This window comes from Muntiacus reevesi, chromosome 21 (assembly GCF_963930625.1).
Source record: "Muntiacus reevesi chromosome 21, mMunRee1.1, whole genome shotgun sequence".
NCBI lineage: Eukaryota > Metazoa > Chordata > Mammalia > Artiodactyla > Cervidae > Muntiacus > Muntiacus reevesi.
Window position 1 is genome coordinate 216,754 of NC_089269.1, and position 26,288 is coordinate 243,041.

At 42.2% G+C, this 26,288-nt stretch overlaps 2 protein-coding genes across 2 annotated transcripts in view; both read left to right on the forward strand.

Annotated features, from left to right (window-relative positions):
• Positions 1 to 11,946, forward strand: part of SLC9C1 (solute carrier family 9 member C1) — a 152,086-nt gene extending 140,140 nt beyond the window's left edge. Inside the window, exons 34-36 of the mRNA XM_065913843.1 lie at positions 8,576 to 8,708; positions 9,015 to 9,101; positions 11,772 to 11,946. Coding sequence (XP_065769915.1) covers positions 8,576 to 8,708; positions 9,015 to 9,101; positions 11,772 to 11,946 — 395 coding nt within the window. The remainder of the gene's footprint in view (positions 1 to 8,575; positions 8,709 to 9,014; positions 9,102 to 11,771) is intronic.
• A 4-nt stretch (positions 11,947 to 11,950) lies between these two features.
• On the forward strand, positions 11,951 to 25,575 carry GCSAM (germinal center associated signaling and motility). The gene is made up of 6 exons (XM_065913844.1): positions 11,951 to 11,979; positions 15,473 to 15,541; positions 18,358 to 18,402; positions 19,372 to 19,418; positions 24,355 to 24,383; positions 25,258 to 25,575. The coding sequence occupies exons 1-6, from the start codon at positions 11,951 to 11,953 to the stop codon at positions 25,573 to 25,575; spliced, it is 537 nt and encodes a 178-aa protein (XP_065769916.1).
• The last annotated feature ends 713 nt before the right edge of the window (positions 25,576 to 26,288 follow it).

Below are 26,288 nucleotides of genomic sequence, written 5' to 3' on the forward strand. Positions count from 1 at the left end.
TGTGTTAATAAGTGCTTTATATGACCTTCAGATAAATTTTTTATCTCCATTTCAAAAACATTAACTGTTGATTACCACTTCCTATGACAAAGATCATATTTTAAAATAGATTTAAAGGCTAACAATACACCATGTAAAAGGTGTTTGAAAGAATTATTTGCAACACAATGAATATCTTTCTTGGGGAAAATGTGTACCAAAAGATGAGGAAAACACTATGATACCAACAAGCAAACTTATGAAGAGCCAATTTAGGGAAAAAACAATACCCAAAATGTGTAGAAAATAAAAAAAGCAAAACTAAACAACAAAGTATTAACATTTTTTAAAGAACTATTTTTATCCAATGGTAGAATTATTTCCTTTGAAGTAAATGAAAATAGAATGACACTTGTTTTCTCATATTTAGCTGCTAGATAAGCAATCTGTCAACAAAAGTCATAAAAATGCTCACACAGTTTGCCTCAGTGATTTCTCTTCTGAAAATCAATCCAAAGAAAGTAATACAAGGTATACAAGTAGACAAAAGTGCAAAATGTCTAATACACTATTATTTCTAGTGACAAAAATATTTAAATAGCCAAAATGTTCAACAATGAAAAAAATGTATAATTTCACTACAGAATATCCATAATACAAGGAGTGTCATACTACTATGGTTGATTAGTCCAACATAAAATATAAAAACTGAATTCAAAACTGTACATATAAAATGTTTAGTGTGAACAAGGCCAAAAAAGATAAATACAAATGATGTAATTAAGAAAAGAGAAAGTAGGGATGGTCTTATTTACCACTCTTATTTTATGTGGTTTTATTATGACTCTACAGTGGAAGTGAGAAATAGATTTAAGGGACTAGATCTGATAGAGAGAGTGCGTGATGAACTATGGACAGAGGTTCATGACATTGTACAGGAGTCAGGGATCAAGACCATCCCCAAGAAAAAGAAATGCAAAAAAGCAAAATGGCTGTCAGAGGAGGCCTTACAAATAGCTGTGAAAAGAAGGGAAGCAAAAAGCAAAGGAGATAAGGAAACAGATACCCATTTGAATGCAGAGGTCCAAAGAATAACAAGGAGAGATAAGAAAGTCTTCCTCAGCGATCAATGCAAAGAAATAAGAGGAAAACAATAGAATGGGAAAAACTAGAGATCTCTTCAAGAAAACTAGAGATACCAAGGGAACATTTCTTGCAAAAATGGGCTCAATAAAGGACAGAAATAGTAGGGACCTAACAGAAGCAGAAGATGTTAAGAAGAGGTGGCAAGAATACACAGAAGAACTGTACAAAAAAGATCTTCACCACCCAGATAATCACGATGGTGTGATCACTCACCCAGAGCCAGACATCCTGGAATGTGAAGTCAAGTGGGCCTTAGGAAGCATCACCACAAACAAAGTCAGTGGAGGTGATGGAATTCCAGTTGAGCTATTTCAAATCCTGAAAGATGATGCTGTGAAAGTGCTGCACTCCATATGCCAGCAAATTTGGAAAACTCAGCAGTGGCCACAGGACTGGAAAAGGTCAATTTTCATTCCAATCCCAAAGAAAGGCAATGCCAAAGAATGCTCAAACTACCACACAATTGCACTCATCTCACACGCTAGTAAAGTAATGCTTAAAATTCTCCAAGCCAGGCTTCAGCAATATGTGAACCATGAACTTCCAGATGTTCAAACTGGTTTTAGAAAAGGCAGAGGAACCAGAGATCAAATTGGCAACATCTGCTGGATCATTGAAAAAGCGAGTTCCAGAAAAACATCTATTTCTGCTTTACTGACTATGCCAAAGCCTTTGACTGTGTAGATCACAATAAACTGTGGAAAATTCTGAATGAGATGGGAATACCAGACCACCTGACCTGCCTCTTGAGAAACCTGTATGCAGGTCAGGAAGCACCAGTTAGAACTGGACATGGAACAACAGACTGGTTCCAGGTAGGAAAAGGAGTACATCAAGGCTGTATATTGTCACCCTGCTTATTTATCTTGTATGCAGAGTACATCATGAGAAATGCTGGGCTGGAGGAAACACAGGCTGGAATCAAGATTGTCGGGACAAATATCAGTAACCTCAGATATGCAGATGGCACCACCCTTATGGAAGAAAGTGAAGAACTAAAGAGCCTCTTGATGAAAGTGAAAAAGGAGAGTGAAAAAGTTGGCTTAAAGCTCAACACTCAGAAAACTAAGATCATGGCATCTGGTCCCATCACTTCATGGCAAATAGATGGGGAAACAGTGGAAACAGTGGCTGACTTTAATTTTCTGGGCTCCAAAATCCCTGCAGATGGTGACTGCAGCCATGAAATTAAAAGACGGTTACTCCTTGGAAGGAAAGTTATGACCAACCTAGATAGCATATTAAAAAAGCAGAGACATTACTTTGCCAACACAGGTCCATCTAGTCAAGGCTATGGTTCTTCCGGTGGTCATGTATGGATGTGAGAGTTGAACTAAAGAGAAAGCTGAGCGCCAAAGAATTGATGCTTTTGAACTGTGGTGTTGGAGAAGACTCTTGAGAGTCCCTTGAACTGCAAGGAGATCCAACCAGTCCATCCTGAAGGAGATCAGTCCTGGGTGTTTGTTGGAAGGACTGATGTTGAAGCTGAAACTCCAGTACTTTGACCACCTGATGTGAAGAGCTGATTCATTGAAAAAGATCCTGATGCTGGGAAAGATTGGGGGCAGGAGGAGAAGGGGACGAGAGAGGATGAGATGGTTGGATGACATCACCGACTCGATGAACATGGGTTTGGGTGGACTCCGGGAGTTGGTGATGGACAGGGAGGCCTGGTGTGCTGTGGTTCATGGGCTCATGAACTGAACTGAACTGTTTACTCATAATGAAAAATATGATTGTAGAGTTATTAAGAATTATTCAAATCTAAATTACTTGAAAGCTGTCTGCTGTCGTTTGCACCGCACGTCACACTCAGAAGCCCACGGTGCTAGGGAATGTGAACGTGTTAGTGCTTAATGTGTCACGCCCTTTGCAGCTGCAGCCCGCCAGGCCCCTCTGTCCACGGGATTCTCCAGGCAGGAATACTGCAATAGGTTGCCGTCCCCTTCAGCTGGGGGATCTTCCCAACCCAAGGATCGAACCCTGGTCTCCTGCATTGCAGGCAGATTCTTAACCATCTGAGCCATCAGATGGTAACAGCCAGAGCCAAAACTCAGTGAGTGATGATGACTCCAGCCAGTTATTCCCACAATGGTAAACCCTCTTCCTGATAGTCCGTAAACTACCGCACCCAGTTCAGCAGACCCCAGAGGTTTCTTGGATTCATACTCCCAGTTTAAATCATGCTACCACCCCTTATGATGACAAGAGATTCACATTCACTTGCTCAGCTTCCTTCCGTGGTGTCATTAACAATGACCTGATATTTCTGGTGGGAATAAAACTGGACATCCTATTCTGGGTTGTGGGTCAATGTTGAAAGATTCCAGAGTTCTTTTGCCTTTGTTTGTTTTCTTTCATTTCCATTTCTTTTAGAAATGATTGACAAGGCTGTTTAGAAGACTGTCACATGTCCTGGCCCTGCTGCCATGAGATGCCTCCTGTTTCTGAAGCACGCCTCCCTCCTTCAAGAGGCAGCAAGTTTGAGTTGAATCCTTTGTGGATATTCTGGGTGCCACACTGAAAGAAGTTTGGACTTTGCAACTGTTTCATTCAAAACATATATATATATATATATATATATATTTGCAAAATTTCCTGGATTTAAAATATCTAAAACATCCCAGAATATCTTAGAGTAAGTTTTAGGTTTAGAACCAGAAAATAAGCTATGCTACCTGGATAGTTTGTTTATTACTCTTAGAAAAAAATGGTTTGATTCACTTGATGAAAATTAAATGCTATTAAAAAGTATTTTAAATGTTGCTCTTGAACCAAGTGTTGATTTTTGTCATTCACTCAGTGAAGTCTCATTGCATTTCACTCATCCTGGAAGCCCTCAATGATTTAAAATAGCTAATAGAAAGGCTTTATTTCTTTCTAAAGGATTTAACCATAGAAAGACTTAACCATGTAACTCAGCCTTAAATAAAATTTTTGGTGTCCATTTTGTTCATGATTATATTTACAATAGGCAGCACATGATTTTTACAGTGAAGAGATATTGCATTGCTTCTGTATGCTGTTAAATAACAAATGCTGTACAGTTATAAACTTATGTAATCTTCACAGTAATCATATAAGGTAGGTACTATTATTTCCAATTTACAAATTAGTAAAGAGTGAATTGAGTACTTTGTGGAAAACCTCATAGCTAGTAAGAGGCAGAGCAGAAATTTGAAAACAAGTCTGTGATTAGTGATTGTACCATATACACCTCCAGTATGGTAGGTCCTAAATAAGTACCTGAAGAATTAATAAAAATTTAAATATATTTCTTCAGGATCATGCCTCCACCTAGGGGTTGGGAAATGTTATTCCAAACTTAGTTCTTGCTACAACTGGTGGTAGGCACATTTTTCAAAGAAGCCAAGTGTAGAGATTCCATTCATAAAATGTGCTTGTGGAGGAGATAGTTTGGTTTGTTGCTGTTGGGAAAGTCAAATCAAACTGCTATGAGACTTCTCAGGTGGTCCAGTGATTAAGAATCTACCTGCCAATGCAGAGGATGCAGGTTCAGTTCCTGGTCTGGGAAGACTCCTCATGCCACACAGGGCAATTAAGCCCATGCAGCCCCACTGCTGAAACCTGTAAGCCCCAGAGCCTGCGTTCCACAGCAAGAGGCCACCACACGGAAAAGCCTGCACACCGCACCTAGGGGACGCCCACGTGCAACAACGAAGACCCAGGACAACCAAGGATTAAAGAAAGGAAAAGAGAAATTGCTATCACTTCTCTCCAAAACTAACCTCAACAAGTTTTCTTTCCGTGATAGTTACATGACAGGTGTTTTAATATCTGAAGGACTTTTTTATTATTGAGATGTAGTTGATGTACGACATTATATGTTGCAGGTGTACATCATAGTAATTCACAACTCCTAAGGTTATATTTCATCTTTAGTTAAATGCTGCATACACTTCCTGTGTTGTGGCTTACTTATTCTTAAACATAACAGTCTGTATCTCTCAGGCCCCTAGCCCTATACTGTCCCTCCCGTCTCCCCGCCTCACTGGTAACCACTGCTTTGTTCTCTATATCTGAGAGTCTGTTTCCTTTTTTTTATAGCCACTAGCTCATTTTACTTTTAGATTCCACATATAAGTTATATGTATTTGCCTTTCTCTGTCTGACTTACTTCACTTAGCATAATACCATAAGGATCTTATTAATGAGTACACTTTCCTGAGTTCCGAACCAAGAAAAGTAAGACAAAGGATTGAGGCAATCCCACCCTGCCCTCCCCCGACACACACCTCTTTATTAGTGACTGAATTGACTTACAAGACATGGTTGCCTTTTGACCCCATATTTGGACAGTTTTACTACTGTGAGCGTTTGTCATTAAGCTTACTGCATAGCTGAGAACAGCAAAAACTAAGGTTTCTAAGGGTGAGATCACTCCCGAAAGAAATCAGAAAGAAGGGGCCAAACAAGAACATCCAGATTCTGCTTCCAAATTCAACCTGATAAGCCACTCCACGTCAGCAGAATGAATGAGGAGGTGGTGACAGGCCCGGAATGTTAAGGCAACAGAGAGAGAAGCCCTTGATCTGGAACCAGACACCAGGAGGGAGAGGGGCCGCCCAACAGCAGTCACCACGGAAAGTGGGAGTCCTGTGCACTAGCCACTCCTGAGAGCTTTGCCCTCATTTCAGCTTGGGCAATCACTACCCAAACTGTGGGTGGTAGGCACCAGTAATGGAGCTTAAAGAATTCAGAAAATTACTCAACGTCACAGATAGACATGATGACACTTGGACTTACATCCCCCAAATTAACTCAGAATAATTTACAATGCTTTTTAAGTTCTCTAGATTTTATTTTGGAAATCTAAGCCATTGGAGAAGAGACGGACATACTCCACAGATATTAGTCATTGTCAGTGCCTGACTAGGAACATGTCCTTGAGTGGAAACATCTCCAAGTGGGGAAAGAAGCCTAGACAAGGCACTGGGATGTGAAATGAACTCAGCACCTTGCAAGGTGTACACCCACCCTGCTCAGCATCATGTGATGGTTGCGTGCCCAGAACTCCTCCTTCACCAGAAAGGATGTAATGCAGGTTTTGGACTGAGAAGTGTGCTTAGAGCTCATTTCCACTAGACTCCTCAGAGGAAGCCTGCATGTCTGCCTTTAATATTTTTAGACAAGGACTTTACTTGGTCTTTTCACCTTTGGGACTTTATTTTTGGCTTAGCTTTTAAATTGTACAGTGCTTAAGCCTAGTTTGTATTTTTTCCCCATGTATAGAACTTAATTTTCTATATTCCGTGTTAGTCTTACTGAAGAAAAATAGGAAACTTTGCAGAAAAAAGAACATTCTTCCCAAGGGTCATTCATTCTCAAAAAATAGTCCAAATAATGACAAAGAAGAGCGCTATACCATCCACCTGCTTGGGTACATTGTCGGAGCCCTCTCAGTGAACTGAAAAAATTCCCATTTTGTTCCCAAACCATTCCCTTATTATTAAAAATAATCCTTTGTAGTATTACTGCCACCAGGAAGTCATATGCTAACATCCCTTCACCAGATAGCAAAATGCCAGCCCCAAATTCACTCAGAGGGGTTGGAACTGTGTTACTGCCTCCTTTTTAAAACTAGAATTGCCATTATTAAAATGTCTACAAATGACAAATGCTGAAGAAGGTGCAGAGAAAAAGGAACCCTCTTACACTGTTGTTGGGAATATAAATTGGTGAAGCCACAACGGAAAACAGTACAGAGGTTTCTAGAAAAACTAAAAATAGAGTTGCCATGTGATCCAGCAGGTCCACTCCTGGCAAACACCCAGACAAAACTATAACTCAAAAAGATATATGCATGCCTATGTTCATAGTAGATCTATTTGTAATAAACAAGACATGGAAACAGCCTAAATGTCCATCCATAGATGAATAAAGAAAATGCAAGGTCTTACTATATAGCACAGGCAACTATACTCTATATCATGTGATAAACCGTAATGGAAGAGAAGATGAAAAAGGATATATATCCTTTTCATCCACCAGGACTTCCCTGGTGGTCCAGTGATTAAGACTCTGTGGTCCCAATGCAAGAGGGTCTGGGTTCGATCCCTGGTCAGGGAACTAGATCCTACATGCCACAACTAAGACCCAGTGCAACCAAAAAAAAAAAAAAATTCATAAAAAAGAGATATGTGTGTATAACTGAGTCACTTTGCTGTATAGCAGAAACTAACACGCTGTAAAAAACTACATTTCAACACAAATTTAAAAAATAAAAACAGCTAAAAACTCCTTAATGAGGAATATTAGCAATTAACAGTCATAGTTTTCAAACACATAACTCTCTGATATTAGCCAGGACTCCTAATCAACTCATATTCTGTTCCCAAAAGTTAATAGAAAATTATACTCAGGAAAACGTCTCAATATTAACCTATCACACAGCCTTCACTCTCTCTATGAGACTTTTTGAAGGAAAAGAAGAATGGTGAAGTCTTAACTAAGTTATTATATTCCTGACTCTATAAGCATTCTTAAATAAACCAGTTCTTTTCCTGTCATAAAATGTTCCAAAATTATCTTGCTTGGCATAAATAGCTTTCCCAACTCCTATCTCTAACCGCAAAGTCTAGAAAGGACTACCTAGAGCTGGATCTGGAGAAGGCAAAGGCACCCCACTCCAGTGCTCTCGCCTGGGAAATCCCATGGGCGGAGGAGCCTGGTGGGCTGCACACTCCTGAAGAGTCGGACACAACTGACGTGACTTAGCAACTTAGCAGAGCTAGATTTATACCATCCAGTTTTTGAAACTGAAAAAGTTCAAAGAATCACTATCATCCAAAAGGCCTCTAACCTGCCTTGGCAGCTAAAGTCAGACTGGAGTGGAAAGTGCCAAGGAAAGATCACTCGCCATCTGGTTCTGCAAGGATTGAGTCGTCAGCCACTGCAGTTTCTGACCTTCAACACACCCTGAAAGGAGTTCAGGGTGGAGATCAAGAATAAGGTACTCTGTGCTCTGGGAAAGCTGGCATATTGAATAAATATTAAACCAGAATGTAATGAGGATCATTGGCTATCCACTAAGGAGATTACAAAACTAAAGAAATCGTGCCCTTTTATTAATATATAGCCAAAATAATTCAAAATGTTATAAACATTTTTTTCAGAATAAATAATGTCTAGTCCTCAAATAAGAGGAGTGCATTATTTGTCACACATTAGTTATCCTGACTTCACTTGGTAATATGCTTGCTGATTGTCCTTAAAAGAGCAAATTTCCTCCTATAGTTTTACCTGGGGGTGGGTTTGCCATGTGGAACCAGGAACTAGCTTTGACGCCTCTCCTCCCAGGAAAACTGGGAGATAAGGGCCTTATCTTCTAAGGTGATTGAATTTTCAAAAGATGGCCCCCTAGGACCTGGAAGAAACATTCCTGGATTGCCTGTCCACCTCTCAGTCAGTTTGTGAGAAATTACTCCAGGAAACCCCGCACAGAGGCAGCCTGGAGAGCACCCCGGGGGCGCGAGTGATGGGTCTGGTGTTATACAACTAATACCCAGCTTCTCTAATGTGACTTCTTCTGAGCTGCCTCCCCACACTGCCCTCTGTTGCAGGTATGACTTCTACATTACTCCAGGACAAGCAATACAAGGAAGTCCATGAGGGCAGGCTTATATCTGCTTTGTTCACCACAGAATCCACATTGATCACATACGGTAGGCGCTCAATATATAATTGCTGAAGGAGTGAAGGAACTGTCCTGCCCGTAGTCTGAGTCCCCGGTCGGGAAAGAAGACTCCTTGAAACAATGCAACTCGCAATAGGGGAATTTATTACTGACTCGAGCCAGGGCCTCCCGCCCTCACCAGGTGTGTGAGGACGAAAGGCCCTGAGCCCCAGTTCTCTCGGGTATTTATTAGGTCAAAACAAGCAGCAGGTAGTTGGCACAATCGGATTGGTTACACAGCGGGTAGTTGGCATAAGCAGATTGGTTACACAGTTGCAAGGTAATTTTTGTTGGCCCTACGTGGGGCTTTCAGCTTTCCCCTGATAGGTTCCCTTTCTTCTGGCTAGGCATATGTTGATTGGCTGGCTCCAGGAGGCCTGATAATTATGTTACCCCGGGAAACCAGGCCTACTCCTAACCTAGGCTGCCTGCCATGGCGTTAGCCGTGACAGCCTCACAGGAACAGATAAGTGACTGAACTAGAACCAATCACCAACTATAAGAATAACTTTAAAAATCCATAATTCCTGTCCCCAAGTTAATTTCTATCAGTTTTTTAATCTGTCTCTGTTGAGATATAATTTACATATAGTAAAATGCACACTTTTGGGTATACAGCCCTGTGAATCATAACGCATACAGTCATGCCACCACCACCACAAGCTACAGAACGACCACCACCAAAAACTCCCTGGTCCTAGAAGTTCAAACCTTCTCCTACTCCTTCTCCTGGCCACCACTGGTATGTTTTCTGTCCCTACAGTTTTGCCTCATCCTGAATGTCACAAAAGATAGGCTTTAAGACTGGACTCCTCCACTCATTCATTTGCGATCCGTCCATGTTGTTGTATATTAGTTGCTGTTGCTCGGTCCCTGAGTCATGTCTGACTCTTTGTGATCCCGTGGACTGCAGCATGTCAGGTTTCCCTATCCTTCACTATCCCCCAGTGTTTATTCAAACTCAAGTCCACTAAGTCAGTGATATCATCTGACAATCTCATCCTTTGTTGTCCCCTTCTCCTCCTTTTAATATACATTATAAAAAGTATATAATATTAGTAGCCCATTCCTTTTTATTACTGGGCCAAATCCCATCATGTGATTTGTTTAGATATTTACTACTTGAGATTACTTGGGTTGTTTCCAGGGTTTGGTTTTATTTGGCAATTATGAGTTCAGTTCAGTTCAGTCGCTCAGCCGTCTCCAACTCTTTGCAGCCCCATGAAACACAGCACGCCAGGCCTCCCATCACCAACTCCCAGAGCCCACCCAAACCCATGTCCATTGTGTCAGTAATGCCATCCAACCATCTCATCCTCTGCCGTCCCCTTCTCCTCCTGCCCCCAATCCCTCCCAGCATCAGGGTCTTTTCCAATTAGTCAGCTCTTCGCATCAGGTGGCCAAAGTATTGGAGTTTCAGCTTCAACATCAGTCCTTCCAATGAACACCCAGGACTGATCTCCTTCAGGGTGGACTGGTTGGATCTCCTTGCAGTCCAAGGGACTCTCAAGAGTCTTCTCCAACACCACAGTTCAAAAGCATCAATTCTTTGGCGCTCAGCTTTCTTTATAGTCCAATTCTCACATCCATACATGACTACTGGAAAAACCATAGCCTTGACTAGATGGACCTTTGTTGGCAAAGTAATATCTCTGCTTTTAATATGCTACCCAGTTTGGTCATAACTTTCCTTCCAAGGAGTAAGCGTCTTTTAATTTCATGACTGCAATCACCATCTGCAGTGATTTGGGAGCCCCCCAAAAATAAAGTCTCACACTGTTTCCACTGCCTCCCCATCTATTTCCCATGCAGTGATGGGACCAGATGCCATGATCTTAGTTTTCTGAATGTTGAGCTTTAAGCCAACTTTTTCACTCTCCTTTCTCACTTTCAGCAAGAGGCCCTTTAGTTCTTCTTCACTTTCTTCCATAAAGGTGGTGTCATCTGCATATCTGAGGTTATTGATACTTCTCCCGGCAATCTTGATTCCAGCTTGTGCTTCCTCCAGCCCAGCATTTCTCATGATGTACTCTGCGTATAAGTTAAATAAGCAGGGTGACAATATACAGCCTTGACGTACTCCTTTTCCCATTTGGAACCAGTCTGTTGTTCCATGTCCAGTTCTAACTTTTGCTTCCTGACCTGCATACAGGTTTCTCAAGAGGCAGGTCAGGTGGTCTGGTATTCCCATCTCTTTCAGAATTTTCCACAGTTTATTGTGATCCACACAGTCAAAGGCTTTGGGTTTTATTTGGTAATTATGAGTAAAGAAGCTATAAACATATGCATACAAGTTCTTAGAGTTCTTGATTTCTTATTTCATTTGGGTTAATGCCTAGGAGCTAGGTTGTATGGTAGGGATATGCCATACTCTTTTCCAAAGAGGCTGAAATATTTTGCATTCCCACCAGCAATACATGAGACTTCCAGATGTTCTGATTTCCTTGTCAGGACTTAGTATTATCAGGTTTTGTTTTCATTTTCAAATGCTAGCCACTCTAATGGGTGTGCAAAAGTAATGCTTTGTGGTTTTGGTTTACATCATTACACCCGCAATGTTCAACATCTTTTCATGAATCTGTTTGCCATCTGTATATTTTCTTTGATGAATATCTTTTCAAATACTTTACCCATCTTGCCCATCTTATTTGATGTTTGTTCTATTCCTAGTGAGTCTTGAGAGTTCTTTGCATGCTTTGGATAAAAATCTTTTTATCAGATGTATGTTTTGCTAATATTTTCTACTGGTCTATGGCTTGATTTTTAAGTTTTTTGTTTTAAAACAAAGTTCCCCTTCTGATGTTTCTAGGACTAAAGTGATCTAATACGTTTAGGCGTCTAAAGTGAAAAGCCCCTATGACCTGTTTACAATTGCAGATGGGGCTTCCCCATTCGTTCAAAACCCTCACTGACTAACGGCTTCTGGTTCATTCAGCCTCTGACACTTTAGGAAGCTGTGCCCGTGTGCACTTCTGAATCTCCTCCCCCCGGGCTCCTCCTCCGCTCCTCAGAGGGCACACTCCCCTCAGCTCCCCCTGCCTGGTGGCCAGAGCAGCGCAGCCCCGCTCAAGGTCAGGAGCAGCCTGCCTGCTGGGCAGGTCGAGGCGAGGGCCCCAGAGGACTGAGAGGATGGGGAACTTGCTGCCAAGGGAAGACAGGTGAGTCCAAACTCCCTGAGGGGGAGCAGGAGAGACGGGTCAGGGCAACAGGGCCGGAAGGAGAAGAAGAGGTTTGCCGGCTGGGAGAAGGCAGCCAGGTGAGGGACTGACAAGCCTGACGTGCCTGCTGCATGCCGGTGACCATGCTCAGTTCCTTATCGGCGGCCTGCTTCCCAGAATCATGGTAACCACGGGTGCAGGGCCGCTGAAAGGCAGGACTTAATCAAGGAAGTTCTGTGCAGGCTTCTCTAAGAAACGGAGCAACTTTCTGGGGCAGGAAGGGGATACTCTTTTGAGCTCTTAATGCCCCACAAAGAGCATAAAAACACCACTACCCTGGTAGCTGGGCTGGTAAAGAAGCTGCCTGCAGTGAAGGAGACCCCAGCTTGATTCCTGGCTCAGGCAAATCCTCTGGAGAAGGGATAGGCTACCCACTCCAGCATTCGTGGGCTTCTCTGGTGGCTCAAATGGTGAAGAATTCGCCTGCAGTGCTGAGACCTGACCGCCCACACCAGTGGTCTTGGCCTTCCCAGGTGGCTCAGACAGTAAAGAATCTGCCTGCAGTGTGGGAGACCTGGGTTTGATCTCTGGGCTGGGAAGATCTCCTGGAAAAGGGAACAGCTACCCACTCCAGTATTCTTGCCTGGAGAATGCCATTGACAGAGGAGCCTGGGAGGCTACAGTTCATGGGGCTGCAAAGAGTCAGACATGACTGACTTTCACTTCTCTTCACTTCAGAGCTTGAAACAGCAAACTTTCTGATAGCGTAAGACCTTAGCTGGTATACAATCCTTGCAATGGGTAAGCAGAGGACATTAAATTGGTAGGGAAGTTGGCTTAACTTTTTTCTAAACCTTAGTTTCATTATTTTAAGTGGAATTAGTAGCACAATACTTACTTTGGAGGAGTCTAGTGTGTGTGATGCTAGCATGATACTTGGTACATCAGTTCAGTTTAGTTCACTCGCTCAGTCGTGTCCAGGTCTTTGCAACCCCATGGACTGCAGTACATCAAGTTTCTTTGTCCATCGCCAACTCCCAGAGCTTGCTCAAACCCATGGTACACAGTCATGTTCAGTAACTAAGAGATACTAGTCAGTTTGACCATCACCTTCATTAACAGCGGCCACTGTAAAAATGGCTTCCTTGGTAGCTCAGACAGTAAAATTGTCTGCTTGCAATGCTGGTGACCTGGGTTCAATCCCTGGGTTGGGAAGATCCCTTGGAGAAGGAAATAGCAACCCACTCCAGTACTCTTGCTTAGAAAAGTCCATGGATGGAGGAATCTTGTAGGCTACAGTCCACAGGGTCGCAAAGAGTCGGACAAGACTGAGTGACTTTACTTTCTTTCTATTTCCTTTACTGTAAAAATTAGCATCACTCTAAACAAAGGAGTCCCTCCAGTACAAAGTGAGATGGTGAAAATCAGTGAGCTGGGAAGGCGGAACGTGGTCCCTACAGGATTATCTTTGGTGTCCCAGAGCTCAGCTCATGCTACTGAGATCTTGAACATAGGATCCAAAAAGCTACCTGACAAAAGGAGTCTTGGCAAGGCCCTCCATGAGGGTCAGTGTTGTCTAGGACTTCTCTCCAGATGCTCCCAGCCCTTTGTCAATCTGAAACTCTTGCATTCTTCTATCAGATCATAAGTCCCTATTTTTATGTCTAGATGTGAGGTTCTCAAAAGTAGAGACTGTTTCTTATTCATCTTTGAATTTGTGTTTTCTAACATTGTTTCTGACATAGAGTAGGCACTCAATAAATGCTGAATGAATGCTTGGAAACCTAAATAAATGTCTTGAAAAGAAAAATAAAACAAAATACAGATATGATGGACAGAAAGTTAAGATTGATGTTACATCTATAATTTTGTTTTTTAGAACTTTGGTGAGAGGGTGAAGAAATGTACATTAATACATGTTTGCTGTAAAAGAAATTGGAGAATCAAATATAAACAAGAAAGTAAACTGGAAAACCACAAAACTACTTATAACATTAGAAGTGCTATCTTAATTTTACTGTCTTTATTTATCAGAGATTTGTATTTCTTCATCTGTGAAGGGCTAATACTCCTTTTGCCAATTTTTGTTTTGGATTTTGGTGTACTTTCTTTTATTGATTGTAAAAGGTATTTTTACTTGAAGAAATTAACCCTTTATCATAAATGTTACAAAAATTATTTTTGCAGTCCATGTGTCTTGTGTCATACAGAATTTTTGTTATTCTTATATGTTTAAACATAATTGCATTAAATCTAGAAAGCTTTTTGCTTTCTACCAATTTATGCTTAAAATTATTTCCTCATCCTAAGATAAGACAGATCCACAGTATAATTTTCATGGTTTTATTGCTTTACATTTTAGCATCATACACTCATTATATGATGTCAGATAGAAATATGTACTTTTTCCACCTAATTACTCGGCCCAGAATCTTCATTTCTATACTGATTGAAAATATCTTCCTTAATATACTCAAAAATCTCATATTTACTTGGATCTGATTTTCAACTTCACCCTTACCACCTGGTTATCCTCCAATCAACACACTCCACCTTGTCTCTCCAGATCAAAATTGCTACAAAAATCCAGGAAATTCCCCCTCACTAGGCAGAATAGCACTGATTCCTTCATGAGAGGAGCTCAGAGTCTCAGAGGACGAGTCTGCCAGGAGCAAGCTCAGTTCTCCCCCTTACTCTCACCTACCTGTCCTCAGACAAGTTGCATAAGCTTTTTCATCTCAGTTTCTTCATGGACAAGACATAGACTCGCAATGTCTACCTCATGGGCTTATTCTGGGATTAAATGAAATATAACAGAGAAAACGTGCATGTTACTTACACTTAATAAGTAGTATGTGCAGCAAGTAATGTACATGTAAAACAAGCAGCATTTACAGTCCGTGTGCCCATATACACAGCGAGCACATGGTGAATCATGCTCAGCTTTTAGTTCGCTTTCCTCTATACGCCACACTCCCCACTAGTAAAAGGACAGTTACGCAGAAACCCAACCCAAACTTTGAGTCAATCTGTTTTCTTCATTTCATTCTCTCCTCCCCTTGTATCCTGCGCTCTCTGCCTTGGTACTTTCTGTGAAAACTGCAGTGTACGTGAGACAAGGCCTGAGCCCTTCCGGTCCTGAGTGCAGGGTCCCCGAAGCTGACTGAGCAGACAGGCCTCCGGGTGCCCTGGCATTCTCGTGGTCACAAGGAGGCCTGGGTCTGGGGAAAAGGATTGGGGCCTGGTTGTGTACAGCAATTGTTGGAGAAAACTGGGGGGGCTGTTGCAATGGAGAGGAGGTCAAGTCGAGGGCAGACTGGGGTGTGTGCTTTAGAAGGGCATATTCACAAATGGAAGGGCAGCAAGAGGAAGCCGAGGCAAGCTGGGGTTTCACCCACAAATAGCAGAAGTGAGGAAGGCTGGAAAAACGATCAAGCAAGGTGGGAAGCTGGAGAGCAAAGACTTAGCTCATTCTTGATATGCTGAGTTTTAGGTGGCAGCAGAACACTCAAGAAACACCCTGGAATCTGAGAAGTCAAAGCCCCAAACTGAGACTATCCAGGTGAGACCAAATCCAACAGCAATTCTCCCAGGCTTTACCTGTGAGGAATGAAGTTTGTTAGGTCCTGGGCTGCACACACCCCAGAATGGAAGACCTTGCTTCAACCCAACAGCAGTTGTAACAATAGTAAATGCAAAGACAGACAAAAGACAAAAATACTCTGAACCTTTGGACAGGAGATGCGCCATTTTGCTGGGAACCTAGTGTAGCCCATAGAAGTGGAAAGAAGACCCTTAGTTCCTATTGTCCCTTTGTCTGTTAATCTCATGTCCCTTTCTTCTCCAGCCCCATTCTGGCCATTTCACTTTAAGCTCTGAGTTTCTATTTCTGAGGTGACCACATTCCCCACATGGCTACAGTTGTCGAAAGTTTTGGGGAGAGAGACACCTGTGATTACCATGATGCTCTTAAATGCAGCCTTCCTCATCAGTCCCTTCTGATCAGGTCTTTTTTTCCCCTTAGTTTATTTATTTGGCTTCGTCAAGTCTTAGTTGCAGTATGCAAACTATTAGTTGTGGCATGTGGGATCTAGTTCCCTGATCAAAGATTGAACCCGGGCCCCCTGTGTTGGGAGCAGAGTCTTAGCCATTGGACCACCAGGGAATTCCCCTGACCAGGACTTTTGAGTGTCAGGGAAACACTAAAACATGAAACGAGTGTCCCTGAATCCAAGAATCCCAAAGTGCAGGAGAGCCCGTTGTTCTGTGACTTGAAGAGTTATCTGCACTTTTCCCATGGTTTCAGGAGAAGCTTTTGAAAAGGCCTCTGCACAGTCAAAGCCTACATAGGCAACCCCCATAGAAAGGGCGTTTCTCTTCAGTACGAACAAAGGCTCATATATTTGGTGTGTATCACTGGACGTATGTGAAAGTAATCAGTCCAAATGATGAGACAGACAAGTAGGGCCATGGGCATTACTTCGGGGGCCAGGGAAGCTTTGTGTTAAAAGAAAGGAACCTGGAATTGCTAGCTAGCATGTAGCCCACGTTGTGGGACCTCCCACATGGCTCATTTGGTAAAGAATTCACCTGCAATGCAAGAAAACCAGGTTTGATCCCTGGCTCAGGAAGATCCCCTGGGGAAGGAAATAGCAACCCTCACAGTATTCTTGCCTGGGGAATTCCGTAAACAGAGGAATCTGGCAGGCTATAGTTCATAGCATTGCAAGAGTCAGACAAGACTTAGTGACTAAATCACCACCAGCCCACGTTGTAGAGATTCATCTGGTTTCAGAAAAGGTTGTCTGAACCTACCCTAGACCAAAACTCCAAACTGAAATGTAAAAATACATTGCAGAAAAGTTGACTGGGGGAAATAACCAGTTTAAAAATAGCTTTTGTCCATATTTAACTTCATTTGACCCTTACACTTAGTGCAATAGATTTTTGCATTCTAGGCAAGAATACTGAATTGAGTTTTCATTTCCTTCACCAGGGGATCTTTCCAACCCAGGGATTGAACCCCAGTCTCCTGCACTAGCAGGAGGATTCTTCTCTGAGCCACCAGGGAAGCCCTTATACAATTACCTCGGGGTCAGGAAGGCAGACCTGATGGTCTGAGCCAGTTAGAGTTGCTCTGTTCTTAGCTACTCCTTCATTTATCAGACACTTATTGAAAATATACTTACTATGTGCCAGACACTGTAGCATATGCTGGTGATCTGTACCATGATGAACAGACAGATTTGGTCCTGCCCTTGTGAAACTCGTGTTCTACTGTAAGATATAGACCAGTGAGCAGACAAATATTAATATAGTAGTTCAGTCACTCAGTCGTGTCTGACTCTTTGGGACCCCATGGACTGCAGCATGCCACGCTTCCCTGTCCATCACCAACTCCTGGAGCTTGCTCAAACTCATGTCCATCGAGTCAGTGATGCCATCCAACCATCTCATCCTCTGTTGTCCCCTTCTCCTGCCTTCAATCTTTCCCAGCATCAGGGTCTTTTCCAGTGAGTCAGTTCTTCACATCAGGTGGCCAAACTATTGGAGTTTCAGCTTCAGCGTCAGTCCTTCCAATGAATTTTCAGGGCTGATGTCCTTTAGGACAGACTGGTTGGATCTCCTTGCAGTCCAAGGGACTCTCAAGAGTCTTCTCCAACACCACAGTTCAAAAGCATCAATTCTTCAGTGCTCAGCTTTCCTTATAGTCCAACTCTCACATCCATACGTGACTACTGGAAAAACCATAGCTTTGACTAGATGGACCTTTGTTGGCAAAGTAATGTCTGTGCTTTTTAATATGTTATTTAGGTTGGTCATAGCTTTTCTTCCAAGGAGCAAGTGTGTTTTAATTTCATGGCTGCAGGTACCATCTGCAGTGATTTTGGAGCCCAAGAAAATAAAGTCTTAAAATTAATAAATATATTAAATATTAATATAATAGAGTATAAATAGGAGAAGTTCAGAGTGCAGCAGGCTCCTATGTAAATATTGTCTAATCCATGCCTAAAAGAAATTTCTAAAATGTCCACACAATTTTATTTAGATTTCCTGGGAATAACTGTGTGTCCTTCCTCACAAGAGGCGACATATATTACTGGAACTGGGGATGAGCAAGCCTTTGCTAGGAACACAGCAGCAAGTTCCTTCTCTGATTAGGAGTTGATAAAGGTCATATTTCCAAAGGTCCAGTTAGTGTCCTGGGAGGATGAAAGCATTCTGGAGTGACAGATGTGTCCAATTCACCTAGAATGAATATTCTCTTGGGGGAGGGGAAAAAAAGGTCTTCCACAGAAATGACAAAGAGAAAGGAGTCACCATAACAAAGTTGCAGAAACTAAACCTGTGATATGTATCATTTCTTGGGTATTTCAGATGCTCAGACTGCCGCATCGCTGAGGGGTGTTTCTGCCTTCCATGGTGAGTGGAGAACTCTTTTCAGGGGTTGTTTTTCTGTAAGTGTAGTTTCAGTGTGTGGTTCAGTGTGGTGTTTGCTGTAAGTTACCTGTGAATTTCCCACTGGCTGTGGCCAAGGTGGAAGCAGGCACTAGCATCAGTCAGAGAATCAGTCAGAGAAAACCACACTTCAAATTTGGTGAGAAACAGGAACAATAGTCTTATGGGTGGTTACACACCCTTCAAATGGGAAAGTCTCAGAAGCAAGGATGAAACTGGCTACTGAAGTAGAGAAAGACCCCGTAATCACACTGCACATCCCAGCGAGCTCCTGGGACAGAGGCACAGAGAAGGCATAGCCAGGATGATGTATAATTCATTGTCCAAACCAGAAAACTTCTGCAAATGAAAAGGAGGCTAAAAATAGTTAAGGGTCACTGAGTGATTGACAATGACATGACTAAGCTGTCTGTGCAAACCAGGACATGTGGCCATTCTCCTTAGGGCCCTGAGATGATAACTGGCTGCCAGGATGTTTACACTGAGTTTTTCTGAGGGTTTTTGTGGGAGGTGTTGGCTTGCTGGCTTGATTGTTTAGATATCACATATTGAGACTGAGGTTTAGACTGTATATAACAATGGCTCCTTAATATAAAAGAAATTGGTATTTTGTCAGGAAAGAAAACTCCAAAAATGTTACCTACATCATCACCACAGTTCTCTGCTTATAAGTCAATTCCATACCAGCCTCAGAAAAGGGAGAAGGGAGGTGACAGAGGGAGAGAGAGAAACACAAAAGAGTAGATTTCTACTCAGTCTTGTTTCCAGTTGTCCTTTTTTCCTATCTTCTTGTTTCTCTGGCTGAAGGAGGCGTTATAAAAGCCTTATAACTTTAACAAATGACTTAAGAGTGAGCTTTTATAGTTGAGTATAAGTCCCTTTGAGAGTTTCTGAATAATAAAACAACCAATTTACTTTCTTTTTCTTTTACAGGAAAAAAATACACATTTTTGAAGCACGACAAGACTCCCGAAAGCAAAGTAAGTCATTGCTTTCAGATCATTTTTACCTTTGCCAGACTTAGCTTTTCTTCTTCCCCCCGCTCCCAGAGCGCCTTGGGCACACACCTAGCGTGATACTTACACGTTTGCTGCTGTTTGCCCCATTGCACGTCTCTGCCTCCACTAAACCAGGAGCTCACTGAGGGGAGAATTGACTTGCTGAACTCCAGAGCCTTCCCGTATCTCCGGAGGTCTGCAGGCTGAAGGAGCTAAACGGGAACAATGAAAGCCAACGGTGTGGGCACAGGGCGCCCGTAAGAAGCTGCGAGGAGGCCGGCGTGGGCGCAGAGCACGCACGGGAGGAGCGGGGCCTGGGGACCAAGCTTCTTGTTAGGGTCTTCTCACCTGGAGGGTTACAGGAGGCACCGAAAGGCTTTAAACAAGGGCCAGGTATGATCGCATTTGCATCAAAGACATCACCCAGTTTGCTGTTCAGAGAAAAGATAATAGTAGAGAGTGGCAAAAATGGATGCTGGAAGACCACCTAGGAGGCCAGTGGTGATGGAAGCAGGGTTGAAATGAAGGAAACAGAAGCATTCAGAGGAGAGGGTGGTGAATAGTGCCACATCTGACTGGGAGATTGGGGGCAGGAGGACAAGGCCACAGTGTTGCCAAAGAAGAAAAGAAAATGAGTTTTGCTTTTGCCTTCCTGGGTTTAAAGAGGAGAGCCTGGTTCATTCACCCTGAATTTTAAAAAAGAGCCCTGTAAGTGTGTAAAAAAATAGTACAGCCCTCCCACCTCTAGCCACTTCACCCAGGGGAGTTGCGGGTGTCAGGAAACCCCAGTCTCAATCAAAGCAATACAGAAATAGGAATTACCTCTAATAGTAGAAATAAGACCTCTAATGCTGAAACTCACAGACACTTTTTAAAAAATTCTATTGAACTTGTTGACTTACAACATCAGTTTCAGGTGCATTTATTTTTACACATCAAGATGGTCTAGTTACTCTCTGTCACCATACAGAATCACTAATGTTATAGTCCTGTTCACAGTATTCCCTGTACTGCACAGTACATCCTCATGCCTTGTTTATAACTGGGTGTTTGTACCTTTTAAGTTCTGTTACCCACTAGCTCGTACCCCCACCCACTTCTCTCTGGTAACCACCAGTTTGCTCTCTGTATCTACGAGTCTGCTTCTGTTTTGTTGTGTTTGTTCATTTGTTCTTATTTCTAGGTCTACATATGAACGAAATCATGATATTTTTCTCTGTTTGACTTCACTCAGCATAATGCCATCTAGATTCATCCATGTCATTGCAAATGGCAAAATTCCATTCTTTTTATGGCTGAGTAATATTTCCTTGCATATGCATCTACCACGTCTTCTTCATCCATTCATCTATCGAGGAATACTTAGGTTCCTTCCCTATCCTGGCTTTTGTAAATAATGCTGCAAAGAACTTTGGGGTGCATATATCTTTTCAAATTAGCACTTTTGTTTTCTTTGTATCAGTACTCAGAAGTGGAATTTCTGGATAGTATGGTAGTTGCATGTTTAATTTTTTGAGGAAACTCCATACTATTTTCCATAGACGCTGCAGCAATTTACAATCCCACCAACTGTGCAAAAAGATTCCCATTTCTCCACATCCTTGACAACAGTGTTATTTGTTGTCTTTTTAATACTAGCCAGAATGGTAGTATCATGTTACTAGTAGTACCATAGCACTACCACATCAATGGCATGTTGGTAGTGGTTGAGTTGCTAGGTACTGTCCAATCCTTGTGACCACAGGGACTGCAGTCTGCCCGGCTCCTCTGTCCACAGGGCCTCCCAGGCGAGAATTCTGGGGTTGGTTGTCATTGCCTTCTCCAGGGGATCTTCACAACCCAGGGATCAAACCTGCATCTCCTGCATTGCAGGCAGTCTCCTGCATGACAGGCAGGTTCTTTACCACTGAGCCACTAGGAAACTAGCAGTAGCATAGTATAGTAATACAGTCTAGTTTGAAATCACTGATCACAATACCTCCAGCTTTACTTTTCTTCCTCAAGACTACTTGGCTATTCTGCATCTTTTGTGGTTTCATACAAAATTTAGGATCATTTATTCTAGATCTGTGAAAAACAATATTAGTTCTTCCAATTCATGAGAACAGTATATCTTTCCATTTTTTATGTGTCATCTTCAACTTCTTTTATCCATGTCTTATAGCTTTCAGAATACAAATCTTTTACCTCCTGGGTTAGATTTATTCCTAGGTATTTTATTCTTCTTGATACAATTGTAACTAAGATTGTTTTCTTAATTTCTGATAGTTTGCTTTAATGTACAGAAATGCAACAGATTTCTGTGTGCTAATTTTGTATCCTTGCAACATAATGAATTTATCTATTAGTTCTAACAGTTTCCTGGTCGAATCTTTAGGGTTTTCTATATATATTATATCATCTCCAAAGAGTGATAGTTTTATTTTTTCTCTTCTAATTTGCATGCCCTTTATCTGTTTTTCTTTTCTGGTTGCTGGGGCTAAACTTCCAGTATTATGTTGAACAAAAGTGGTAAGTGCTGGGCATACTTGTATTGTTTCTGATCTTAAGAGAAAAGACTTCATTTCTCATCATTGAGCATGATGTTAGCTCTGGGTTTGACATATATGGCCATTATTATACTGAGGTATGTTCCCTCTATAATCAGTTTACTGAGAGTTTTTATCATAAATAGATGTTAAATTTTGTCAAATGCTTTGTTTGTAACTGTTGAGGTGATCATATAATTTTTATTTTTCATTTTGTTTATGTGGTATACCACTTTGATTTGTGTATATTGAATTATCCATGGAATAATTCCACTTGGAATTATCCACTGGAATAAATTCCACTTGACCATCTTTTTAATGTATTACTGAATTTAGTTTCTTAATATTTTGTTGAGGATTTTTATATCTATATTCATCAGGGAAATTGCCTATATATTTTTTTCCTGTGGTATCTTTATCTGGTTTATGGATCAGGGTAATGCAAACCTTGTAAAATGCATGTGGAAACATTCCTTCATCTTCAATAGTTTGGACTAGTTTGAGAAGGCTAGGTATTAACTCTTCTTTAAATGTTTGATAAAATTCACTTGTGAGGCCATCTGGTCATAGGCTTTTGTTTGTTGGGAGTTGTTTTTTTTTTTTTTTTTGATTGATTCAATTTCTTTACTAGTAATTTGTCTGTTCATATTTTCTATTTCTTTCTGAATCAGTCTTGGAAGATTGGATGTTTCTAGGAATTTATCCATCTCTCCAATTAGTTTTAAGCTGATTGTCACTTAAGTTTGAATGCATTCTAAAAGCACTATATTTTCACCACTCCGCACCTATGCTTATTTTTTGTTCATATTTTACATTTTTATTCTGTGTATCCCTTAATCTCTTACTGTACTATAGTTGATTTTACTACTTTGGTCTTTTAAGCTTCATACTAGCTTTTTAAGTGGCTGATACAATGGCTTTGCTATATATTTGCCTTTACCAGTGAGATATTTTCTTTTGTATCTCATCTTAAGTTATAATCTTTGCTTAAAGAAGATCCTTAAATATTTCCTATAAGGTCAATCTAGTGGTGATAAACTCTTTACTTTTTGCTTGTCTGGGAAATTTTACCTTTCCTTCAATTCTGAATAATAACCTTGCTGGGTAGAGTTTTCTTGGGTTGTAAGGTTTTTCCTTTCAGCAGTTTAAATATATCATGCCACTCCCCTGGAAAGTTTCTGCTAAAAAACCAGCTGATAGTCTTATAGGAGCTCCCTTGATGTGACTTCCTGTTTTTTCTAGCTGCCTTAAAATTCTCTCTTTAACTTTGCCATTTTAATTATGATATGTCTTGGTTTGGATCACTTTGGGTTCATCTTATTGCTTCCTGGACCAGGATGCCTGTTTCCCTCCCCAGATTAGGGAAGTTTTCAGTCATTATTTCTTTAAGTATATTTTCTGCCTTTTTCTCTAACTCTTCTCTTTCAGGGATCCCTAAAACGTGAATGTTAGTACGCTTGATTTTTTTTCAGAAGTTCCTTCAACAATCCTCGTTTTTTAAAATGGGCACACCTATCTTCAGGGTAGGGTGATGTCTTGAGGCTTCCATTGAATGCTCTTGTTTGCTTATTGAGCTGGTGTATTTCCCTCTTTGCTGAGTGGCCAGAACCTGCTGGTTTTAAGTACTTTGACATTTTAGCAATTGGCCTGCTTTTGTTTGTTTCTGTCACCGGTCTCAAAAATGGTTCAGTCTGAGAGTTTCCTTTTCTGTAGAACTATTCCTGAGCACCAGCTTCTACACCGCCATCACCTGCTGTCACCTATAGTAGAAACAGCCTTCCTCTGCCTTGTGGCTAGCCTATGAGCGACTTGAGGAGAGGGTCTATCTCTGATTCTTCTTTTTCTCCCTAATTCTTGGTACACAGTAGGCATGCCCTGGTGGCTCAGTTGGTAAAGAATCTGCCTGCAATGCAGGAGACCCGGGTTCGGTCCATGGATTGGGAAGATCCCCTGGAGAAGGAAATGGCAACCCACTCCCGTATTCCTGCCTGGGAAATTCCACGGGCAGAGAAGCCTGGCAGGCTACAGTTCATAGGGTCACAAGAGTCAGACACGACTGAGCGACTAAACCACCACCACGTAATGAATTCTATAATGAATGTAATGAATTCTGGGTAAGGAGGGACAGAGAAGAAAAGGAGTGAGAAAGGGAGGGATGTGTGACACCCTGTCCAAGACCCACTGCATGTCTTTCCTTCTACTTGGCCTCTCAGCACATTTGACTGTTTCTTGTTTAGATGACCAGGAATGTGTTGAAGATCAGGCTAGCCCAGGAAGGAACCCTAGCTGTTCCTTGGTTTTCTGGTTGCTTATCTTTCAGTGCCCTTCTCCTCCCCTCCCAGAAATCTTCCCATGACCTGAAATTCATTAAGTGTATTTTCTTTCTCCAGATGAAGAAACATCATCTGCTCCCATTCAGGTAATGCAAACATCTCTGAGACGTTTTCTGAGATGACAGTAGAAATGCAGACTTCAGGTAGCAGGAGAAGACCTCCAAGACCCCTTGTGACCTTAATACTGAATCCTTTGGATGTCAGTGCATGTGGGTCCAGGAACATATGCAGAGTCTGGTAGCAGAAGCTATGGCCACTTCTGTTGCACAGTTTATTGAAAGGAACTTTTTTTTATTGAGCATTTAGTTTATGCCAGGTAGTTTATGCCAGTTTATGTGGGCTGAATGCTTCACATGCATCATCTCATGTAACTGTCACAACACTATAAGATTGGTACTATTATTTTCCTATCCATTTTATAGAAGGATTAAGTGATAGTCCCTCAAAGCCAGACAGCTGACAAGATGGCAGAAGCATGGATCAAAAGTCTTGCTTCCAAATCCATGCTCCTTCTCCTGTCCCTTGCTGTTTTGCTGATTATCTCCTGAGATTTCACTGAAGGAGACCTTCAACTAAGTGAATTCTCCTTTAATAATGCAAATATCTCTAGAGTGGGTGATTAAACATCATAACCCAAGCATTTTAAGCTGCCTTTAGATTGTTCTCTTATACAAGGATGGCTGTCCTCATGGCCTTGAGACTTTGGGAATTATATAGGGAGGTCAGTCTGGGGTACGGGGAAGAGAGGACATGGCTGAGCAGGCGGAATTCTCTGAGTAGCATGGGAAGTCTGGCAGCTTGGGCTGGTGGTTGGGGTGGGGCAGCCATTTAGGAAAAATAAACAAGAGGTGAAGGGAAAGTGGTCATGGAGCACAGACTTCGCCCGAGGCTGAGCCTTGCTGAGGTGGAGTAGAAGAATGACTAGAGGCCAAGTCTTAATTCTGGCTCTCCTTTACCCAGCGAGAGAATGGTGACCGGGGCTCCTCGGAGGATCTGTGCTACACCCTCATCAACCACAGCCTCCTTGGGAGAAGGCCGTCGGGCATCTCTGCTGAGGAATCTTATGAGAATGTTTCCCTCAAGGCTGAGGGGCCCGCAGCACCGCTGGGAGGCACCGAGACTGAGTACTCACTCCTTCGCGTGCCCTCCGCCCCTAAGCACCCATCCTCCCCAGAGGACGAGTATGAACTTCTCATGCCCGGCGGAGCCTTCGCTCACTCCCTGAGACAGCCACGCCCACTCGCGCCCCATCCTCAGGCGCCGTTTTCTCATCTCTGATGAAGCGACTGGACCAGCGCTTAATTTGCTGTTGCTCCGTCGCTCAGTCGTGTTCGACTCCATGGACTGAAGCACGCCAGGCTTCCCTGTTCTTCACCAGGTCCCGGAGCTTGCTCAAACTCTTGTCCATTGAGTCAGTGATGCCATCCAACCATCTCACCCTCTGTCGTCCCTTCTCCTCCTGCCTTCAATCTTTCCCAGCATCAGGGTCTATTCTAATGAGTCGGATCTTTGTACCAGGTGGCCAAAGTATTGGAGCTTCAGCCTCAGCTCAGCCTTCAGTCCCTCCAATGAATATTCAGGATTGATTTCCTGTAGGATTGACTGGTTTGATCTCCTTGCACTCCAGGGGACTCCCAAGAGTCTTCTCCAGCACAACTCAAAGGCATCAATTCTTCAGCATTCAGCCTTCTTTATGGCCCAACTCTCACATCCATACATGACTACTGGAAAAACCATAGCTTTGACTATACAGACCTTTGTTGGCAAAGTGATGTCTCTGCTTTTTAATATGCTGTCTAGGTTTGTCATAGCTTTTCTTCCAGGGAGCAAGTGTGTTTTAATTTCATGGCTGCAGTCACCCTCTGCAGTGATTTTGGAGCCCAAGAAAATAAAGTCTGTCACTGTTTCCAGCAATTAATACCAGCAAATAAACCCATGAGTGGGGAAATTTGGTTGAAGCAGGTCTGGGGCACGGAGCACTTTCAGCCTCT